The sequence below is a fragment of the Typopeltis vanoorti genome, chromosome 2 (assembly GCF_054136105.1).
Source record: "Typopeltis vanoorti isolate ZY-2024b chromosome 2, IOZ_Tvanoo_1.0, whole genome shotgun sequence".
Lineage (NCBI taxonomy): Eukaryota > Metazoa > Arthropoda > Arachnida > Uropygi > Thelyphonidae > Typopeltis > Typopeltis vanoorti.
In genome coordinates, this window is record NC_143550.1 from 67,727,740 (window position 1) to 67,753,010 (window position 25,271).

The following is a 25,271-nucleotide window of genomic DNA, read 5'->3' on the forward strand; positions in this document are numbered from 1 at the left end:
AACCTATATTCTTTGCTACCATTAAAGTAAACAGATTACTTCTAGTTTTTGTGTCAAAGCCAGCCACGATACAGTGACTATACCTGTGACTTCCTTGATATTGTGAGACTTCTGATTATCTATACTAATGTTCCCCAACCAGAAACAATCCATACACAAGTTAGAACTTTAAAAATGCTTACCATTCTTACCACATAATAACGAGCACAGAGAACTCTATCCCTGTGCTTATTACATTTAACAGATATGATGCTAAAAAAAAAAAACAGCACATACTGTACAATTATTATAATTGTACAGTATATGTTTTTTAAATAACATAATTTTTTTCTATTTTCATTTATTTTATTTATCATCCTACACCTAATTTTAAACCTTCGTAGTAATTCATTCTGTCACCATTTATCATATCTTCCACCCTATTTCACTCCCATAGTTTCTTTCATGTGCGCACTTTATCTCCTTCATTTCCATAACTGTCGTAATAGTAATACTGGACTTATAAAGATAGAACATTTTAATAATAATTTAAATATTTAACCGAGTAAGAAAATTAACATAAACTGGGTTTTATTAACCAAAGGATTTTAATTGATATTAAGTAAGAAATACCAACAAGCTTTGCCAACTTTGCTGTTTGGCTTTTTCAGGGTGAATAAAAGAGATAGAAAACAACTTAAAAAAAAAAAAAAAAAAAAATCAGCTAACGCCTTTTTATTCCTGTATAGGGAGTTGGCGAGGCTGTTTAGCCCTATCTAACTTTTGGAGACTGAGTGGGCAGTTCAATCTCCACTGGCAGCCAATCAGAGATAGTTAGCCTAAGGCTATCACTAATTAAGCGGCACACAATGAAGAGAGAAAGCTCAACAAGTGCCACCATCTCATGGTCCCTAACACAATATATTTAATGTCTGAAATAATGTGGGTTCTACGGTTGATTTTCTTGAGTTTACAGGATGAAAAACCCGCTTGCCCATGTCAGAGATCAACTAACTCGGGAACTGGTGTCGAAAAAAGGCTTAGAAACATTTCCAATAGTTCAAAACTAGATTCGAAACAAAGTCTTCCTTCGTGCAGTCAAGTGCTGTGATATGCAAACGCCACATCCACTGAGCTACACAGGCTCTTTAAACACTTAAACTGTTCATGAAGGAATGAACCGAATGCAATTGTATTTTTTACAAATACAGAAGAACGCATACATCAAATGCATGGAGCATGTATGATGTCAACTGTTGTTATGCAGCAATGTTCTGTAATTAAAAGCAAAATTTAACTCTAGTGTGCTTGATGATCTTATGAGAGTCTTCCAAATATCAGCTAGAATAAATCTTTGGTTTCTATTGAGGTTGTATTTAGAACTGATGACTGTTATGGCTTCTTTTATGTATCGGGAATGGAAATCTTCCTCTAAATAGGACATGGAGCTTTTGTCCCATTCGATGGTATGGTTTGTCCTCGAGAAATGAAAGGCTAACCCAGAATCGTCTTCTCTGTTATTGTTTACATCTCCTACATGTTCTTTTTTTCTAATTTCCACATGAACAGGGGATGTTATAGACATCGGCATATTTGAAGAAGGCATGACTGTCTTTCGGAGATCTTAAAAAATGGTGGATAGTCTTTAAAGGTTTAGAAGTCACTCGTATTTCATATGGCTTGAGGAGCATAGCAATCTTTTTAGAAACTGTCCCAGCATAAGGAATGGCGATTGTGGATTTGTAACGTATTTCCTCAGATTATTGTTGTTGTTGTGGGGGGGGGGGGGTCGCAGAAAAGTATCTTATGGATCAATTTTTTTGGATAACCATTGTCTATCAGAGTTTTTGATATGTGGGATAGTTCATCTTTGAGATCTTTATCATCTGTAGTGATGTGAGAGGCCCTATTTTTTAGCACGTGAACAATGCTTAGTTGGTTTGCGATAGACAAGGCTGATATGTCCATCCATTTGTTTCTTAATTAAAGTATCCAGGAATGGTAATTGTTTGTCCTTTTCAAGTTCCAAGGTACACTTTATTTTGTGATGGAAGGAGTTGATCTTGATAAGAAAATCAAAAAATCTTTTTCTGTGTTTTTCCATACAATAAAAAGTCATCCACATACCTCCACCACACTGTGGGTTTAGGGTCTAACTGAGACAAAATGTCATTTTCCAGTTTCTTCATAAAAATGGAGAAACTGGAATGGGCATCCCCCCCCCTTCCTTGAGATCTGCACAAGGAAGGAGGGGGGGGGGGCTGCCCATTGTGAGGCCTGTTAATTGTTCATAAATCGTTTCATTCCATAAGAAAAAATTAGATTTTAAGCAATGATGGAAAAGAGAAGTAATATCTTCGGGGAAGAGGTTTCTCAAAATGCTGATTACTTCTTCTACTGGAACATTAATAAATAAGGATTGCAAGAATCCATCTAGGCTTGCAAGAATGTCTGTTTAGGAGATTGAGATGTTCTTCAATTTATCAATGAAATGTTGTGAATTTTTTATGTAGGTATCCGAATTATGGATGTGTGCCTTAAAGAGACTTGCGAGGTGTTTCGATAATAAGTATGTAGGAGAATTAATTCCATCCACTATAGGGCACAGCGGTATTCCATTTTTATGCACTTTGAGAGCGCCATATAGTCACGCCATTAGTGGATGCAACGACTTTAATCTTCATTTTAAGTCTGTTGGCCAGCTGTCCATATTACGTAACAAGGTGTTTGTTTCATTGTGATTTTTTCTTGTGGGATCTGAATCTAAAACATGATAGGCAGATGTGTCAGAGAGTAAGTCTGTGATCTTTTCCTTGTAATCTCTGGTGTTTAAGACAACTGTAGAGTTTCCTTTCTCTGCTTTTAAGATGGCAATTTCTCTATTTTTCTTCAAACTAAACATAACTCTTTTTTTTTTTTTCTAAAAAGAACTATATTTAAGTGTTTAAGTTGTTTTGTATCTCTTTTATTCATCCTGAAGAAGCCAAACAGTAAGTTGGCGAAACATGTTGGTATTTCTTACTTAGTATCAATTCAAATCCTTCGGCCAATAAAACCCAGTTTATGTCAATTTTCTTACATTTAGATGGTCGAAAATAACATAGAATCGTTATTTAACTGAGTCTTAATCAGTCATTATTTTTTCAGTCAATTTAAATGTGCCAAGTCTGCCGAAATGCTGATGAAAAACATAATTTTAACTTTCACCATCTCATTCCATTTTCTTCTCTCTTGCATATACATCCTTGCATGGAAACCAGCTGAGTACAATACATCTGTGTATAGATGATAAAGAAAACAGGTGTCAATTCAAAAGCACAACTGGTGGGACCCCATCTGGACCAGAAGCCCACCCCCAATATTCAGGTTTCTCAAGACCCCCCCCCCCAGTGTCCCTCCAGGAGAGGGCTGCAGGAGGCATGTGATACAATGTTCCTGGCAAAGAAGTAGATCCACCATAGGCATCTATTCTGGATGAGAAGAATGATGCCAGAAGATTAGCTTTATCTCCAGGTCATTTGGGTGATAAGGAGGTGGAAGCATAGAAGGACAAAAGTTGTGCAAATCTTAGGCTTTTTTTTTTTTAGTTTTATGTATGCAACTTCTAATATTCACAATTTTTGCCCAATGTTCCACTAACCTAGATCTTCAAAAAACTGTTTCATTGTAAGATTGAAACCACTGAATAAAAACATGTTTTGATGTGAAAAATATGATTAAGATATTTTATTATGAATACACACAGTTATGAAAACAAAGAAAAAAATTGATTAATATTAATGATCACATACCTTTCTTCCTTTTCTAAAGGTAATAATGTCTCAATTGAAGATTTTCTTTCTGGTGAATCAGTATGCATGCCTTTGGTACTTGAATCACTGAATCTATCCGAAGCTGAACGAGGAAGAAATGGACTGTCCCCATATCTGTGAAATGGCAATAGATAATTCTCTCATGGTACATATTTTGTATCAGTAATTCTACTAAAAGAAGAAAATGACTAACGAACTATTACTAAAATGTGAATAGTTCCGATAAGATACATAACCAAATGCCAAATTAAAAGCAGACAAGGCCAAGTGCACCAAAAAATTTTAAATGCTTTTTACATATAAGAGAAATACTAATTTGGAACTTCAGCAAATCCCAACATAGTATTCACAATCTTTACTAATTACATTATTACAAATAGTGATCTCTTCTAGTCTAAGATACAAGAGCTTACAAATGGCTTAAACAGGAGTGATAATACATTCATGATCAACTAATTCTAAAAGACTACATGCGTTATCACAATGGGAAAAAGCTTAAAAAAACCAAATAAAACAAAACAGAATACTCTTAAAAAAATAAATGGGAACTGTGGATTTGAATATACAAATATTTTTTTGGGTGTGTGTGTGTGTGTGTGTGTGTTAGGGGGGGGGACTGGACAAAAACTATACCTTAGAAAATTATTGACTGAATCTGAAGAAACACTGTCAGATTTCAGACAAGAAAATGGAGTTTTCTACAACAAATATCCTACAAGAGAACAATGAGAATGTCTTTATGGACCCCAAGAAGTTAAACTAGTCAAGAAAGAAATGAAATCATAAAGAAAATATATGGCAATTAAACCAGCAAGCATGTAAAAGTAGTTAAGCAAGAGTTAAGAAGGACTAGAGACTTGGGGGGAAAATGCCATTACGATGCCAATACAAGGCCTGCCATTACGGCAAAATGGAGACAACTGAATCGTCTGACCTTCCTAAAATGCTTCCGGGATAATCAGGCAATCCCAAATTGTGTAAAATCTAGGCACCATTTCATTTCACAGAAAGCTCTCCGAATCTATAACCGTGCGAGCCAAGCTTTCTACGGGAACAAATTAACATTACACACAGTTTCCTAGCTGATGAAAAACAGAGCTATTTCAGCACTAGATGAAGAGCTTTCTAATACGCTAAATCATGAACTTTGGCCAATTCTACATGACGTCTCGTGCACTGTGGCAAATAAAGAATTCAAAAAAATACGGAGTCGACATATCAACAAGTTTGATAAATTAAAAAAGAACTTGACATCCAAACCAAAACCACAAACCAACACTGTAGTTAACCTTTCTTCAGTTATTTTGAAGCCTGAAGCACTTAACACTCTGTCATGTGATCATAACCGGCATTGCTCCTAGGAAAATACCGGCCGAGGAATTAATGATCCAGATTGAACGCGGGATTCACCACCTTCCAAACCACATCACCAAAGATATTAGATTGGATGTAGCCTGTGTTCTCACAAAAGCAAGACCACCAAAAACCAACATATCCAATAGTGAATACAAGTCTCTACAGGAAATGAAGAAAAACAAAGAAATAGTTATCGCCAAAGTGGATAAGGGGAACGCCACTGTGGTACTCAATCATACCGACTACACAGGTAAGCTTAATGCTTTACTATTAGATCGAGCTATTTAAATCCCCATTGAATACGATCCCACCTACTCACAAATTAAAAAACTCCATAGGCTCCTTAAGAAGGTCACTTCTTGGCCTATGGAGATTACTAACAAACTAAAACCATATAACTCTAGACCCCCCCCTCTCATATATATGGGCTCCCAAAAATACATAAAAAAAAATGTGCTTATGTCCCATAGTGGATGTCATTGATTCCCCCACGTACAAACTAGCTAAATATTTAGCCAAAGCGCTCTCAACTATACTGGCAACACACCATCACACATAAAAAACTCAGCCCGCTTCAAAGCCAGTGTAGAAAACCTTACACTCCAACATAATGACATAATGGTCAGTTTTGATGTCTCCTCCTTATTCACAAATGTCCCCCCCCCCCCTCAAAGAAACCTTAGACCTAATCCAAGCTAAATTTCCTCCCGATATCTCAGCCCTATTTCAGTTCACAATAAACTCAGGCTATTTTGTTTGGCAGGAAAAATTCTACAAACAGATAGAGGGGACAGCCATGGGTTCACCACTGTCCCCACCCTTGGCCAACTTCTTTATGGAGACTTTTGAAGAGAAAACCTTAAACTCTGCCCCACAAAAACCTACCATATCGCTTCACTACGTTGATGATGTGTTCGCTATTTGGCCACATGGCTCGGATACACTCCTCTCCTTCTTAACACACTCAAACAACCAACACCCCAGAATCAAGTTCACCCTGGAAAAAGAGGAAAACAATAGCCTCTCCTTCCTAGACACACTAGTCATCTGCCAACCTGATTGAACCTCGGTTTTCTTAGTTTATAGAAAATCCACCCAAACAGGCAGATACATTCACACAATTCGCCCCCCCCCCCACAACAATATGGAGTTATTAAGACACTATTCAAGAGAGCTAAACTAATTCTGTTCGAATGAAAAAGCCCTAACCACTGAACTAAATCACATCCTTAACACTTTCTCAGCCAATGGCTAACCTCCCCCCCCAAAAAAATCCAAAAAAATACTAAAACCAGTTATCCACCCCACCCCCCCAAAAATCCAAAAAAATACTAAAACCAGTTATCCACCCCCCCCCCCTTTCACAAAAAAGATTACTTTAAATCCATCACCATTCCCTACATTCGAGGCACCTCGGAAAAAATCAACAAAATCCTAAAAAAACATGACTTGACCTCTTGTTACAGACCATATAGAAAATTGGCATCCCTTATCCACTCCACTAAAGACCAACCACTTCCCCTAGACCTATCTGGTGTATACCAGGTCCCTTGAGCTATAAATTGTCCTACTTTGGCCAAACAGGCAGGACAGCAAATACCAGAATCTCAGAACACAAGGACTACATCCAATTTCACCAGTACAGCCACTCTGGGGTTGTAGACCATGCTCTGGATACTCGCCACAGAATTAGGTGGAAGAAAGCCACAGTAATACACTGCAGTAAGTTTAAATACGAAAGACTATTCATGGAATCAGCCTCAGCCCTTAGGAACATGCCAAACCTCGACAAATTTGGATGCATGAGACTGCCCCAAATTTGGGAAATATACATCAGGAGAACTTCAGCCCAAAGGCCGAGAACACCTAATATAGCCCGCTAGGGGGCACCATCAGGACTTTAGGAAAAGGGTAGCTTCCTCGCTTCGTTTCTCATTTGCTGTTGTGTAGTACTTGCGTGCTCGTGTCTTTATCTTAAGTTCCCATGAAGATGGCAACGTGACATTGCCGAAATATTGGAAAGTATATATTAAAGTTTTATTTAATTTATATTTCTAGTATACGCTATCGATTCCTTAAATATTTAATATCATGTTTAACCAGCATATAAGCTTTTGTACAAAAAATACCATTTAAAAGTCAGGAGATCTACTGAGCTTGCAGAATTTGTGTAGGCCAGATAGACTGCTCAGGAGTAATCTGAATAAATGAACATATTAAAGGTGTGCAAAAAAACAACAGAGTATATAAACAACAGAGGCCTAAGTTCGATTCTCGTCGTGATGGGAGGAATCTTTATCTGGACAATTTTCAATCGAAGGTGAGTTGGCCGATCTCATACAGAGGTAGCAGGGTTTTTCTCCCAGAAACTCGGGTTTTTCATCCCGCATACAGACAAATCGGCCCTTCAGAACACACGCAATTTACACACATAGAATACCAGTTGTGGTAGAGGTGGGCGGTAGATAGTGTTGATGGAGATGATTCATAGTAGAGGTTCGGTGTAGTGGTTGAGACAGTTGTAGGTGTCCTCCCGTGAGGAGTCCGGATTGTCAGGAATAATAATAATATATAAAGGAGGTTTAGCCTTCCTTTATATATTATTAATATCAGAAATTATTATTATTTATATAGAATTATTGTCAGGAATAATAATATATAAAGGAGGTTTAGCCTTCCTTTATATATTATTATTATCAGGAATTATTATTATTTATATAGAATTACTGTCAGGAATAATAATAATATATAAAGGAGGTTTAGCCTTCCACATTATAAGGAGAAACAATGCTATTCGGAAGTTAACCAAAATGGCATCATTCATTACAAATAACAGCTATATCTGGAGAAGAAGCTCTGAAATGATGAAGGTTTTTAATAATTAATTAAAGTTCTTAGATTAGAGTTCTTAAAAATTATGCTTGGTGGAACAGTGGGAAGGAGCGAGGACAATTGGCTATCCCTGGAAGTTACGAAAGGAAGCTGAGAGCAAGAGGGTGAGGAGTGGATTTTTATCCCATTATTGCTCACTTTTGGTCATTCTGATATCACATTTTTATACTATGTTCTTTATATTTACAACAGGTAAAAAACGTGATTAGATATAAATTTAACAACTTTTTATCACTAACTCTGGCATTATTAACATTATCATTAGTAGGAGTAATAATATTTTCATCACGTACGTTTTTTTCTTTTCATGTTAATGGCATTATTGTTCTCAATGGTTTTGGTTCAATACTGCCAATAGAGGTTAACAGGTTAATCTATGAATAAAATTCTTATAGCTAACATTGAATGAGAGGGCAGATCAAGTGTTTCAAATACTATCTAGCTGTTGTGAGCATCCGCATCTTGAAGTTAACTATTAAATCCCATAAACACAGCTGAAACATTACAAATAGTGAATCCTCAAAAGTCACCGAGTCATTTCCCAAGCATCAGCAAAAATGATGTTCAAGACACTGAGACTTATTTTTATGTATAAAGAACTGATCATGCAACAACAATGAATACTTATCAACAAATGCTAATATTTGTATTATGTATCTATTGTTTTTTTAGCAAATGGTAATTGTTAGCAATAACAGATGCAGGCCAGATAGACTGAAAATTTCAATGCCACATCATTGAAATTTTAAAAAGTAAATGATTAGTACAGATATTATTATCAAAACATAACATTCAGATAAGATTAGAAAATTTTATCTAAACGTTATGTTTTGATAATAGCACTGATAAACTAATTATCTATTATGAAAGAATAGAAAACTACACAGATACTCACTCACTCACATCAAATTTCAATTCAATTCAGATATAAAAAGAATCATTTATATCAGTTATAAAGATTTTACCAGATGATCAATTCTACAAAATATTTAAAATAACGTAAACATGGGTATCTATTTCAGATCTGATTACAACCTGCTCATTACAACTTACTTTGGAGGTCCTGATGTAAATCGAATAAATTCAAAGTCATCATCAAAGTCTTGATCTCTATTCCTTGACATCTGTAAAGGTGTTTCTTGTTGAATAGTCTTCATATCTGAGGCAGCAGAATGGGATATGCCAGTTAATCTTGAACCAGAGAAACCCATACCAAGTCGTTCTAACTGTTCTGCTTTTCGAGGATCTCTCTGACGTAATTTTTCTTCAGTCTGCTTCTGTTGAAAACTCAAATCTTGATAGGCTAGGCGCACTGATGCCCTACACAATGGACAAAGAGAAATGGAAACTTAGTAGCAGCCATCAAGAAGATATCTTGGGCATTAAATAAATAAGCATCCCTGGCAGAAAAGAGAATTTCACTCATATCAAAATAAAAAAAAGGCAGTTCCCCAAGAATTTTCTACGATGTGACAATGAGGACATAGATGACTTCCTAAAAGAATGATACAATTTTAACACCTCATAAAATCACAACTGAAAAGCATATTTAACAAAAATAACTAAATAAGCCACTATGTTCTAAGGTCTTGATTTTCACAAGCAGTCCAATCTAGCTACATATCAATGCCTGATCAATGAATGCAACAAGACCCCCCTCAACAACCAGTCCTCAAGCATTGCAGAAGTGGCATCCATGCAGGTGATGAGCTACTGAACTGAACAGACAATAAACAAGGAAGTGATCAGAAAAATCCTACCCCCAAATTAGATACCAAAAAGCCCCCTAACCCTGATGGCATTTCTCTAATTGTCCTGAAGACTTGCACACCAGAGTTGATTTTTATTCTATGTCAACTCTTTAAGCTCTTTTACTCCATAGGCATCTACCCTACATCCTAGAAATTAGCCCATGTCCAACCTATTCCCAAGTGTGATGATCCTTGCCATTAAACTATCACCCAATCTCTCTCTCTCACCTCAGCGCTCTCTAAAGTAATGGAGAGAACCATCACCAGCTGACTTCTATGCTAACTTGAAAGTACGCAACTAATAAACAACCACCAGTATGGATTCCACCAATACTGTTCAACAGGGGATTTGCTCACCTGTCACACACACACACATCTGGATAAGCACCATGGAACAGTTTGGCAAATCCCAAGTGGTTGCACTAAATATCTCCAAGGATTTTGACTAGATCTGGCACAAGGGCCTATTAAGTAACCTTCCAAAATTTGGTCTGTCCTGTGACTTCTGCAACTGGTTGCCAATTTCCTCACTGAAAACACTGCATGTGATGGTTGATGATTCCCATCTTCTAACTATGCAACTAATGCTGTGATCCCACAAGGTTCTGTCCTTTCACCCACTCTGTTTCTTCTATACATCAATGACCTGTTCTGGTTGACCACTAATCCAATACACAGTTTTGCTGATGACAGTACAGTACATTCCTCTTCCTCATATGACAAACCTTGCACCAAACAAACCACAACTCACAGAACAACAACCCCTGCAAGCCTAAATTCTGATCTCCAAACCGTTCTTCAATGGGGCTCAGACAACCTTGTAAATTTTAATAGCTGCAAAACACAGTTCAGCCTTATTTCCCCCAAAAAAAAAGGATCATATTATCCCAGCCTTACCTTTAACAACACCCAAATCTTTAGGCAAGATGAGATCTCTCTCCTTGGGATTACCTTGATATCAAGACTCTCTTAACATAAATTACTACCATTGCATCCTTGGCATCCAAAAAATTAGTATTTTTCTTTCATTTAAGGTATTACTTTACCCCAACAAACTATCATATACAAATCACAAATCTGCCCATCCATTAAGCACTCCTCACATATCGAGTAGGTGCCTTGGGAGCTCCCTAAAATGTTCAAAGCAATACAGAAGAGAGCAGTCAGACTGATTAACAACAAATCTCTATTACCAACCTACTCCAATCACTATTGCACAGGCATCTAGTAACTACTGCAAGCATCTTCTATAAATATTTCCACAGTAAATGTACATTAGAACTATCCTTAATAATCCCCCCCTCTCTCTCTCTCTACCAAATCCATTGAAACATGTTCAGCTACTACCCAAAATCCTTTCACAGTAAAACTCGATTCTCATAGAACAAGTTTCTCTTCCTCCACCTTCATTCATACTGCTGCTATATTGTGGATCAGCCTTTCCTCCCATGTGTTCCCCAAGGAATAAAATGTACAGGCCTTTAGATCCAATGTAAACCAGTTCCTCATTTCCCAATTCTCTTCCCATACATAGTACTAATGTACTATAGGTTGACCAACAAACCACTCGTGTATGGATCCAACATTAAAAAAGCAGGATTTCAAATGTAAGTGGTGAAGAAATGTGGTATAGGTGTAGAGTGACACTATCTTATTGCACTTCCTTTCAATCTGAGGGTACTCATGCAGATCAGTATACTCCCATTTTAATTGTTAAGAAAATTAAATTGCACCATATACAGTACAGAGCAAGATCTAGTTCCAAGTTATTTTACAGGGCATCTCATGAAGTCTCCAAACCATATATGTCAGTGCCCAGTAAGTGATAAATGGATATATCAGCAACAGATCATGACACAGAAGGTAATGGAAATGTGTATAAAACTGAGAGGATGTGGTAGACCCTGTTTAACATGTATGCCCCTTAGGGAAAAAAAAAAAAAGATCTACAACAAGACCCAAATGAAGACACTGACAACTCAGGACAGAATATCCTAGCAATTACAGACTAGGAGAATGGAGCCTAAGTGAAATGGGAAAAGGACCAACAAGAAGATAGAACAAAATCATGTTCCACAACCAATTGCTTATTGGAATCACAAGAGCTACTGTACCTGGGATACTCCAATAATAATATACTCAGATTGTTGAAGTAGACCCCTTCCCTTTTTATGATAGGTGATAATTTTTTATGTTAGTGTAGTGCTACCAAAAGATTGTTCTGGTGATAATTTCTGCAAAAATTTTGACAGCTTCTGTCAAATTTTCAAATAAGTGATGCTATTGTAGTTTCCTTGGAATACTGAACAGGTTAGCAACCTATTGGGACTGGATGTTATCAGGGCTTGACAACTAGCTTTTATGGAACAAAAAGGGAGTCTGAACCCTTCAACAGCATTCCAGAATGCTGTGAGCAGTTGGACATACTTGAGCTTCAGCTAAAGTATGTCCAAATTCAAACACATAAAGTAAAAGCTTTAGAATTAAAAATTGTAGGTAATCATTCTAAAATCCATATTTTTTATGGTTTATCACTTAAGCATCAAAACAAGAGAAAATATCAAAACAAAGTGAGAATAAAATCTTTAATTTGGTATATAGAATACATATATTAATTAAAACAAAAAATTTAAATACAGTGTAAGAAAAATTCTGAAACACTAGGTTACCTTAGTATAAAAACAACAACTCAAGTTGTTCACCAAAAATGTCTTCCATTTTCTGGATGAACACTAAATGAATCTTATTCCTATGGTGAAGGCATTCATTCTGTGATAATTTCAAAGCTTTTCTTTTTTATCAAAGAAAAAAAAAAAGAAAAGAAAGGGAAGGGAAGGGAAGCCATGATAATTAATGTGAATTTTCTGTGGATATTTTACCAAGGATAAGACTTAGCTGGTAATTAATTTACGGAATTAACAACGCATATAAAGTATTTAATTAAAGATAACTTTAATGAATCACTTCTATATTTCGGCAATGTCACATTGCCATCTTCAGGAACATAAAGATATGGTACGTGCACTAAGGAACTAACAAAGCAAATGAGGAAGAATGTAAGAAACTAATTTTGTTCCTAAAGTCCTAATGGTGCCCTCTTGCAGGCTAATTTGGTAGTCTTGGCAGTTGGGCTGAAGTTCTCATAATGAAAGTCTCCCAAATTTGGGGCAGTTTCATGCACCCAAATTTGTTGAGGTTAGGAACGTTTTTTAGAGCTGCTGAAGATTCTTTGAATAATCTTTCGTATTTAAACTTGCTGCGATGGATTATTTTTGTTTTCTTCCAACGAATTTTATGGTGGGTATCTAAGGCATGGTCTGCCAACCCAGAGCGGCTGTACTGGTGAAACCGGATGTAGTCTTGGTGTTCTGAAATCCTGATATTTGTTGTTCTGCCTGTTTGGCCAAAGTAGGACAATCTGCAGCTGCAAGGGACCTGGTATACACCAGGTAGGTCTAGGGGAAGTGGTTGGTCTTTGGTAGAGCGGATAAGGGATGCCAACTTTTTATATGGTCTGTAACAGGAAGTAAGGTCATATTTTTTGAGGATATTAGTTATTTTTTCAGAGGTGCCCTGGATGTAGGGGATAGTGATAGACTTGGTGTAGTCTTTATTGTGGAGGGGGGGGGGGGGTTTGTGGTTTACAGGTTTTAGTATTTTTTGGATTTTTTTGGGGTTATAGCCATTGGCTAAGAAAGTGTTGAGGATGTGGTTTAGTTCCATAGTCAGGGCCTTGTCATCTGAGCAGATTAATTTTGCCCTGTTATATAGTGTTTTTATCACCCCATATTGTTGTGAGGGGGGGTGGTGGGATTGCTGGTGAATGTATCTGCCAGTGTGGGTGGGTTTTCTGTAAACAGAGAAAACCAAAGATCCATCAAGCTGGCGGGTGATTAAAGTGTCTAGGAAGGGGAGGGTGTTGTTTTCCTCTTTTTCTAAGGTGAACTGGATTAAGTTAGGAAGGAGTGGAGTGTGTCTGAGCCATGTGGCCAAATAGCAAACACATCATCCACATAACGAAGCCAAATAGTGGGTTTTTGTGGGGCGGAGTTTAAGGCTTTCTCTTCAAATGTCTCCATAAAGAAATTGGCCAAGGGCGGGGAAAGTGGTGAACCCATGGCTGTCCCCTCTATCTGTTTGTAGAACTTTCCTTGCCAAACGAAATAGCCTGAGTTCATTGTGAACTGAAATAGGGCTGAGATATCGGGAGGAAACTTGGCTTGGATGAGCTCAAGGGTTTCTTTGAGTGGGACATTAGTGAATAGGGAGGAGACGTCAAAACTGACCATTATGTCAGTGTGTTGGAGTGTGAGGTTTTCTATACTGGCTTTAAAGTGGGCTGAGTTTTTTATGTGTGATGGTGTGTTGCCAGTGTAGTGTGTGAGCGTTTTGGCTAAATGTTTGGCTAATTTATATGTGGGGGAATCAATGCCATCCACTATGGGACACAATGGCACATTTTGTTTATGTATTTTTGGGAGTCCATATAATCGGGGGGGTCTAGAGTTATAAGGTTTAAGTTTGTTGGTGACTTCCACAGGCCAAGAAGTGACCTTCTTAAGGAGTCTGTGGATAGTTCTAATCTGAGAGTTGGTCGGATTATATTCAATGGGGAGGTAAGTAGTACGGTCTCGTATTAAAGAATTTAGCTTACCTTTGTAGTCTTTTTGATTGAGTACCACAGTGGCGCTTCCCTTATCAGCTTTGGTGATTACTATTTTTTTGTTGTTTTTTAATTCTTGTAGGGCTGTATATTCGTTTTTGGATAAGTTGGATTTCGGAGGTTTGGCTTTAGTGAAAACACCGACTACATCCAGTCTCACGTTGTTGGCGATATGGTTAGGCAGGTTGCGAATTCCACGCTCTATTTGGATCATGATTTCTTCAGCAGGTATCCTTTTTGGAGCTAGGGCGAAATTGTGACCACGTGAAAGTGCGGTGAGTGCTTCAGGCTTTAAAACTGCCGACGAGAGGTTGACTACTGTGTTAAGTGGTGGCTAGGGTACAGAAGTAGAAGTCTTTGTCAGGTTTTCGTATTTTTTCACGTGCCGACTACGTATTTTTTCGAATTCCTTTCTTGCCGATGTGCATGAGATGTCATGAAGTATCGACCATAGATCAAGGCCGAGTGTGTTAGAAAGCTCTTCCTCTAGCGCCCGTAAGGTTTTGTTTTCGTCGGCAAGGAGAACGCGAGTCGCGGTAATTTGTTCTCTTAACAGGGCGAAGCTAGTGCAGTTATAAATGCGTAGGGCTTTCTCGGAAGTGAAACGGTGCTTCAATTTGACACAGTTGGGGATCACTTTGTTATCCCGGCAGCGTTTTAGGAACGTCAGACGATTTATTTGCCTCGATATCTTCAACCTCAATTTGCCGTATTGACGGGCCTTTCGTGCGATTGCATCTCCGTGGATGATCATGATTCTAGTAGTAAGACTTATACGTTGGTTAGACATAACTGGTAATTAATTTACGGAATTAACAACGCATATGAAGTATTTAATTAAAGATAACTTTAATGAAATATAGAAGTGATTCATTAAAGTTATCTTTAATTAAATACTTCATATGCGTTGTTAATTCCGTAAATTAATTACCAGTTATGTCTAACCAACGTATAAGTCTTACTACTAGAATCAAGGATAAGACTAGTTTTCACTAATAAATTAATGAGGTGAATGGAAATGAACTAAGTCTGAGTACTTTTATTGAAGAAAGCCAAGTCCAGAGCCAGGGTTAAAGAGCTTATGAAAGGGACTAGTTATGGAAAATCTTGAAGCTACTAATGATTATGCACTATAAGGTCTATCAATGGAGGAATGAAGTGTTCTGTCTATGGATGAGATCCTAGCATAGGTGTGGATGTGATATGAAGTCAATGAGAGAAGACAATTAAGTACAGGAAGAGCAGAGTGGGTGAAAGTACAGAGTCCTGAGGTACTCCAAGCACTGGTGGTAAAATGTGACAAAAGGAAGTCATAATACTGACAACTGAATGGTCAATAAGGAAATTGGCAATCTAAACTTGAAAGAAGTAGACAACTGTAAGATAACAGTACCATACTCGATCAGCCATAGTAACGTCAAGTGAACTATGACTTTCTCCAAACCTTTCCATGGCTTGAGTCCAAAAATAGTGTAATAGTTAGGAGATCATATGCGGATTGAGAGCGACAAAACCTGCATTGCTAGTCAATGATTATGGTATGCATCAAGGTGGTGAAGAACTAGTTGCTGTTGATGGTCTCCGTAAGAGAAAACTGATTGCTGGCTGATTTTATCTCCCCCTGATTCCTTTTTTTTGGAATGGGCTGAATAGAGGTATTTTTCTATGCAGTTCGTCAGATGTAGGTCAAGTACCAAAATGATTGATCTCCATACCATCCTTCAATGCTTCCAAGCCACAATTTGTTCAATTTAATAAAAAAATTAAATAAAAATAATAAAAAATTGCAAATAAATAATTAAATAATAAAAAATTGCAAATAAATAATTAAATAATAAAAAACTGCAAATATAAAGCTTAACAACAAAGACCAAATCTCTCTTTTTCGACTGATGCATTTAAAAAATAAATCTAAAAAAAATATATATTAAACGTAATTAGGTAGCACTATCACAGTATCTCACACACCATTTTTGGGTACATACCATGAACTGATGGTAACTATTGGATAATGTGAAAAATTTTATCTACCATACATACATTCTTTGTTCATCAGAAATGCTTTTCACAACAGCAGTTGAATTTCATTAAATCCATATTTCATTCTAATGGATAACACAATTACAAACACAATACTCTACGAGGGTAGTATGAAACGTTCTCGGCCTTGACCATAGATGGCAACGCTATTAAAAAGATTTTTTTTTTCTTTCTAAGTTCGTACATCTGTCATAAGCATGCATATGAAATTGCAAGTCATTCTATCAAGTAGTTTGTTTTATACAGCTGTCTGAAGTGAAAGTGTTGTATGCATCCCTTGAAATGGATAAAATTGGGTATCGTGCAATTCTTTTACAAAGAATTTTAAAATTCTTTGTAAAAGAAGGTTTAACGCCAAAAGACATTCATTCGAAGTTCATAAAAGTTTATGGGTACTCTTCTCCTTCGTTTTTGACAATGAAGAAATGGGCTGCCGAGTATAAACATGGCCATATCAGCCTTGAAGATGATCCACGTGAAGGACATCTAAAAAGTGTAACAACACCAGAAATCATTGATCAAGTGCATCATAAGGTATTGGATGACTGGTGAGTCCAAGTGTGTGAAATTGCTGAGACTATAGGCATTTCAAAAGAACATGTAGGATATATTTTGCATGAAGAATTGCAAATGAAAAGCTTTGCACAAGATGGGTGCCGCGATTGCTCACAGCAGATCAAAAATGCACTCACATGAAAATCTCTGAACAGTGCTTGGAGCGTTTTAACAAGAATAAAACTGATTTTATGCATCAATTTATTATTATGGATGAGACTTGGATTCACCATTACACACCAGAATCCAAACAGCAGTCAAAACAGTGGACAGAAGCCAGTTGTTCAGCACCAAAGAAGACAAAGTCGGTTCTGTCAGCAGGAAAGGTCATGGCATCGGTGTTTTGGGATGCTAAAGGCATTTTGTTTATTAATTATCTTGAAGATGGTAAAACAATAACTGGGGAATATTATTCCGATCTTTTAACCAGACTGGACGAAAAAATTTGTAAGAAAAGACCCAGCTTGCAGAAGAAAAAATTCATCTTACATCAGGACAATACACCAACCAATAATTTCACGCACTTTGACTTGCCAGTCATCCAATACCATATCGTGTTATTATGTTGTTAAACTTTTTTTGGACATCCTTCATGTGGATCATCTTCAAGGTCAGTATGGCCATGTTTAAACTCAGCAGCCCATTTCTTAATTGTCGGAAACGAAGGAGAACAGCGCCCATATATTTTTATGAATTCGAATGGATGTTTTTTTGGCGTTAAACCTTCCTTTACAAAGAATTTTATAACTGCACGATACTCATTTATCCATTTCAAGGCATACAGACAACACTTTTGCTTCAGACAGCTGTATAAAACAAACTACTCGATAAAATAACTTGTAATTTCACAGGTATGCTTATGACAGATGTACCAACTTAAAAAAAAAAAAAAATCTTGCTGAGTGTTGCCATCTATAGGCGAGAACTTTTTAGATTACCCATGTGTGTGTGTGTGTGTGTGTGTGTATATATCAATATTTGAGATAGAAAAGCTATCAGAAACCTGAAACATGGAAAGGCAGCTGGAGTAGATATTTCACCAGAAATATAATGTTCAGATGTTCAGGAGTCAAATTCCCTATGACTGAAACGGTGCTCCAATCATATGAAACTGGTGCAATCACAGTATCCATTTATTAAAAAGAAGAAAGCTTTATGCCCACATATTTAAGAAGACAGTATGAAAAAAAGTGGAAGAGAAACATGGGGAAGAAATAAGCTGATTCATGCTTATTTCTGAAAAAGATTTGAAAACGGCATGTGACAAGATGTCAAGAGAAAACTTATCCTGAACACTATAGGTATATAGGGTAAACAGGACCTTATAAAGAGATATATACAGTCTATATCTGAGATGTGACTCAGCAGTTTCAACTGAAGTTGTAACTGTTAAGTGTGCACATATAATGGTGCACATTATCTCTTATTCATCATCTATATGGATCACATTATGAAGGAATGGAGCATTAAACCTCACATCAAAATTGGAGATGTTATCTCAGCTCTTTATTTTATACAGATGATGTTATATTCCTATGAGGTGGTCTGAAAAGTTCTCGGCCTCGACCATAAATGGCAACACTATTGCCAAGATTTTTTTTTCCTAAGTTGGTACATCTGTCATAAGCATCCATGTGAAAGTGCAAGTTCTTCTATGAAGCAGTTTGTTTTCTACAGCTGTCTGAAGCAAACGTGTTGTCTGTATCCCTTGAAATGGATAAAATTGAGTATCGTGCGGTTATAAAATTCACTGTAAAAGAAGGTTTTAAAAGAAATTCATTTGAAGTTCATACAAGTTTATGGGCACTCTTCTCCTTCATTTTCGACAATTAAGAAATGGGCTGCCAAGTTTAAACGTGGCCATACCAGCCTTGAAGATGATCCACGTGAAGGACATCCAAAAAGTGTAACAACACCAGAAATCATTGATCAAGTGCATGATATGGTATTGGATGACTGGTGAGTCAAAGTGCATGAAATTGCTGAAACTATAGGCATTTCAAAAGAATATGTAGGATATATTTTGCATGAATAATTGCAAATGAAAAAGCTTTGTGCAAGACAGGTGCCAAGCTTGAACATGAGCAGATCAAAAACGACTAGCATGAAAATCTCTGAACAGTGCTTGAAGCATTTTAACAAGAATAAAACTGATTTTGTGTGTCGATTTATTTTGTGGATGAGACTTGGATTCACTGTTACGCACCAGAATCCAAGCAGTAGTCAAAATAGTGGACAGAAGGCAGTTGTTCAGTGCCAAAGAAGACAAAGTCCGTTCAATCAGCAGGAAAGGTCATGGCATCAGTGTTTTGGGATGCTAAAGGCATTTTGTTTATTAATTATCTTGAAAAGGGTTAAAACAATAACCGGGGAATATTATTCCGATCTTTTAACCAACTAGACAAAATAATTCATGAGAAAAGACCTGGTTTGCAGAAGAAAAAAAAATAATCTTTCATCAGGACAATGCACCTGCATACAAAGTTGTTTTGGCAATGGGAAAATTAAGGGATCTGCACTATGCACTGTTGGAACATTCACTCTGTTCCCCAGATTTGGCTATTTCTGACTTCTATCTCTTCTCAAAACTAAAACTCATCCTCGCTGGTCAGCGTTTTTCTTTGAATCAACAGGTGATTACAGTTGTAGAGGGGTATTTTACAGATCTTACTGAGAACCACTATAGGGACAGGATAATGGTGCTGGAGCATCGCTTTAATAAATGTATTAGTCTTAAGGGAGATTATGTAAAAAAATAAAAATAATTTTGAAATTATAAATCCGTTTTTTTAATTTTGTTACGTTGAGAACTTTTCAGACCACCCTCGTAAATAAATGCAGTTCAAGTTTTGAGGATTCTTTAACTAAATTGAACAAATATTTGGAAAGCAAATCATCAATAAAAAAGCAAAAACTATGAAAATAGGCGAAGACACACCTGCATTCTCAAAGAAAAATGCATAGAACAAGAAAAAATTAAGCTATCTGGGAACAACTTTCAGTGAAAATGGCAAATTAAATATGGAAATGGAGAACAGAATTAGCAAAGCTGGATTTTGTGAAGAGTCAATTAATTAAACTTTATATGGAATAAGAGAGAAATTAGTATAAGACACCAAACTAGTCATATACAAGTCAACATTTTTAAATCAATTTTAACTTATGGATCTGAAAGATAGATTAGAAATAAAACAGTTGATTTTAATCAACTGTTTTATTTCTGTCAACTGTCAGTTGACAGAAAGAAAGATGAGTTTTAAGAAAAATTAAGAGATCAAACAAATGGCATCAAAGCAGCAACATTTTAATAATAATATTAGGAAGGAATTATGTATGCACAGAGCTCATGTAAGGCAGTATGGTTATGTAAATAGAATGGGTGAGGTCAGCCAAACTGGTGTCTGATGCCATAGAAAAAGGCCAAGAAGAAGAATGAGATCTAGATGGATTGATGCAGCTAATGGTGTATTAGAAGAGAGAGATATAAGATCTGACAATACTGGAGTTCTGAAAGATACAGACTAACCCCAAGGAAATTTGTTTATTAGGAAGTTAGTAATAATGTAAGCTTAATCATGTGATATCATAATATCTATCTTGTACATCTCCTCAGACTACATATCAGGAGTTTGATGAGGATACATCAACACACACACACACCTATAAATACTGTTACAACAGAGCATAAACCAATAATCTATTAGTAAATCATTTACAGTTTTCAGCACATACAAACCACATGTATAACATGCACATCATAGCAGTACTCAATGTTTAAAATGCTTTCCTTCTGCCTTCATGCATGGCCAAAGTCTATGAGGCCACATATCCATGGCAGTACACAACATCCAACAGAAATGCTGCCAATGTTTGCTCCAAATCCACCTTCAGGCCAATAATACTGGGAGTCATTTTTTGCAAACTATTTTCTTAAGCTCTGACCACAATTTGAAGTCCAACAGATACAGATCAGTACTTCCAGATGACCAATATCAGATGTTATGTGGTCAGGAACATTTGCCTTCAACAACTATTTGTGCTCTTCACTTGTGTGCAGGAACTGAGTCCTGTTGGAAGATCCACTGCCTACCTTGAGAATGAGGTGTTATTCAGGAGCCATACAATAGATTCTGGTATGGTGCCTTATACACTTTGGCAAAGTTTTGACCCTTTCTTGCAGAAATGCAACTTCAATATACCCTGATATGTCATCCTCCACCAAACCATTTTTGATGCAGAGTGATGACTTCTCTGAATCCAGTGTTATGGAACATGCTGTGCGACCATCTGGGACACATATGTGATCATTTTGGCAGTTAGCTCTTCAATTGTGAAAATCTTCTCACCTGTGAAGAAGATATCTTTGTGCCTGTTGTTCATGTATCGCCGGAGAAGTCCCTTTGATTTTACCACTCTGCTGTATAAATTATGGTGTTTAGAAATTATTATTACTATTATTAAGAGAGACCTCCAGGGAGTTAGGAACTCATCAAGGGAGGCCACATACTACATGCAGTAGCTATCATACTTATTCTTGAATTCATTCCCACTGCATTCACTTTACATTTACTCACACCATCCAATGGCAATCCATTCCAATCACGCACCACTATATGAGAGAAAAATCTAGCCCTCACCCACTTCTTAGAGACATTCATTCTCAACTTCCAAGGATGCCCTCTTGTCCTTTCCCCACCTTCCATAAATTGAAAAATTCCATCGATTGAAATCCTGTGACCCTTTCAGAAGTTTAATTTTTCTCAATCATATCGCCCCCTCTTTCTCCTGTTTGCTAGCGTATGCAGTCTAGAAATTTTCAATCTGTCTTCATAATAAGTATTTCATAATTCTGATATTTTAAAACTCTCACCAATATATCAGAATCACAATGGAAACCAAGAGACCAGAACTGCGCACAACAGTCCAAGTGAGGTTTATCAAGGACTTCTAAAGAGGCAAAATAACATCCTTATCTTTACATGTGAACGTTCGTTTCAGCATCGCAATTATCTTTTGAGTTGTATTTGCAGTCTTTGCCATCTGGCTCATGAACATCGACTTCCTATCTACTAACACACCAAGATCCCTAGCTTCATCAATTTCTTCAAGCATAATTCCACTAATATAATATAATACAACATTGGATATCTAATCATGCCGAAGTGAATGACTTTACATTTACTGCCATCCATTTTCTCATGCCCACAATTTCTGCCTATTCAAATTATTCTACAAGTGCTGCATATCAGCAGCATTCCTGATTACCCTACCTATCTTTGTATCATCAGCAAATAGCAGTATGTCGCTTGTCAATCAGTTCCCAATATCATTTCTCACATTTGGTGGTGAATCAAAAAATCTTAAATTTATTCTTGATCCTTTCTCTTAGAAAGAAATTTACCCCCCCCCCCCCTTACACTTTCTTGGTCACCTGGGTTTCTTGAGGGGTCAGGAGGTGGTGGAGAGGATTCAGAGACAAGTAACCGAGCTGTTGACAAGTCTCTGGAATGTTCCCTGTGAGGATATGTTGAAGGTCTGTGGGTTACAGTTTGGTTGATAAGCAGATAACATGGGATATGACAGAAATTTATAATTTATTAAGGGAATTCTGCAAGATTGACACAAAGGAAATTTTTCAGTACATGACAAACAGAGAGAGAGAGAGAGAGAGCACTAAAGGTCACCCCTGGAAGTTATGTAAAAATGTGGTCCAAGCCCTGATCCTTGTGGTACACCACTGGTTACCACAAGGATTAGGTTACCTTAAATCTTGCGGACTCACATCCCCCATATACCACTTTTTGATATCTGTCAGTCAGCCATCCTCTTAACCACACTAAACTGATATTCTCCAATTTATGTAACAGTCTACCATGGTGTATTCTGTCAAAGGCCTTTGCAAAATCCAAAAGTATCATGTATCAAGTATCATGGTGTATCCATTCCCTTGTCTAGTTCAGTGGTAACATTGTTATAGAATGCAAGCAAGTTGCTAAAACATTGCTTTCCCTTAGTAAACCCATGTTGCTCATTGCAAAGTAGAGATTCACTGTCAACCCATTTCTGAATGCGAGCACTAACCAATTTTTCAAAAATCTTCACTGTCACTCCTGATATACTAATTGGTCGATACATACATTGGTCTTAGCACCATCCTTGTGCAATGGAATTACCATACATTCTTTCCATTTTTGCAGAATCTTCCCTGTTCTGAGACTCATATTAAACAGCCTGGTCAAAGGAATAGCCAGTTCAACTGAACACTCTTTTAGCACACATGCTGATATCCCATCAGTCCCTACTGCTGAATTCTTATTCAGTTTGCACAACAGCTCTAATACCTTGTCCTCATCATACACCTGAGTTTCTTCATCCAGCGAAGAGGTAGCAGTAGGCTCAATGTTGCGTACACAAGATTGATAGAGTTTAACAAAATAAGTACTCATTAGTTGAACAACCTTTTCTGTATCTAACCCTCATGCCATCTGCATTTAGAAAAGTTATTCTTTCATATTTCATTCTTTCTTTTACTTGCAGCATATCGATAGAATTCTTGTGGGTTGTCTTTAGCACGTAGAGCCAGTTTTTTTTCATACTCATATTTTGCTTTCCTTACAACAGTTGTGACTATTATAAGCCTGCTGCTTATAATTTTCATAATACATCATCCTTATGCACATGGTATTCCTTCCACATCATCCTTTTCTTACAAATATCTTGCTTAATAAGATTAAGCATCCATTTGACTCCTTCCCTATTTATTCTTTGAACTCTCGGGACATATTCTGAAATCGAATCATTTAAGTATTGTTTAAATGCTTCCCATGCACTGTCGATATTCTTCCTACTCATCAACCGATTCCATTCCACTGAACCTCAGTTGGTCATTATTTCCTGCTTTGTAGTTCAGCAAGTAATCTTTTCTGAATGGAACATTCATAAACTTAGTCACTTTCCAAGTGAGTACCGCATGATCACTATCACTAACCAGAGGCAGAATAGTTGCATCTTTAACTGAAATGCCCTCTGACACTATAATCAAATCAAACACTCTTTGATCTCGAGTTCCTTCTGTCACATGTTGCTTGAGGAAGCTGTCTTGCAATAACTCAATAAATGCATTTTCATTATTCTCATGAGATTCTACTGCTACTCGATCAATATTTCGATAATTAAAGTCTCCCATTATGATTACTCTTTTTGCACTCATCTTATCTATTTGGTGATGCATTTCTTTATCACTAGCAACTGATCCATGAGGTCTGTAACAACACCCCACTATGTAACTGATCTTGTTAAATGTCACCTCATACTAGATGGCTTCAAACCAGATGAAATACTGTTAATAGTAGTACTACAATCATAGGTCTCAATTCTAAGCGGATTCAAGTCATCCGATATCATTAGCAGTATGCTCCCCCCCCCCCCCTCCTCTCCTATCCTTTCTGTCCTTCCTAAAAATAGTGTACCCTTTACATGTGATGCCAGTAATTATGTCTGATTCTGATAGCTAGGTCTCGCTAATGCCTACAATCTGTGGTTCCAACATATCGACTAACTCTACCACTTTGTTTCTGATACTCCTAGCATTCATGTACAGACATAATAATCTACCTGCATATTCTTTTGTATACTCTTGTCTGCAGTTTGCAGGATGCAATTGGACAACTTACAGATCTCTATTCTTCTCTAGTGTCTTATGCATGTAGACATTTTTGCACATGTTTGATGGGTCCAAACCAGAAACCAGACGAGCCTAAAGTCAAAATCATTCTCTCCTCGTTAACATTTCCATGACAAAGCACATTCTTGTCATTAACACAGTTATATAACATTGTCGCTCTTACACTCACATTCTCATGCTTTCTCTCTTTATAATTTAGTTTCCCTGACTCTCTGTGTTAGGTCTCATATCAGTTATTAGTTTTTCTAGACTCTTGATACCAAACATATTCAGGTGTAGGCTGTCCCTCTTATAAAAATCTAATCTTCCCTCAAACTCACTCCTCACATCCAAAAACTTGCATCCATTCCTTCTACATTTGTTGTTTCAAGGATACTTGCGACATAAGACTGAATGATATAATCACGTAATCACAAGAAAGATATTTATTTAACCAAATATTTCGGTCTGGAAATAGCAGACCTTCGTCAGTGGTATTACAAGAACAGTTTAAAAAATACAAGCTAGAATACTAACAATAGATCGTTAAAATTAGAACA

The 25,271-nt window shown here is 36.9% G+C and overlaps 1 protein-coding gene across 1 annotated transcript in view; it reads right to left on the bottom strand.

Moving 5' to 3' along the window:
• Window positions 1-25,271, bottom strand: part of ArfGAP3 (ADP-ribosylation factor GTPase activating protein 3) — a 234,546-nt gene that overhangs the window by 74,058 nt on the left and 135,217 nt on the right. The window contains exons 6-7 of the mRNA XM_090401616.1: window positions 9,093-9,359; window positions 3,771-3,905 (exon numbers count right to left, since the gene is read on the bottom strand). Coding sequence (XP_090257742.1) covers window positions 3,771-3,905; window positions 9,093-9,359 — 402 coding nt within the window. The remainder of the gene's footprint in view (window positions 1-3,770; window positions 3,906-9,092; window positions 9,360-25,271) is intronic.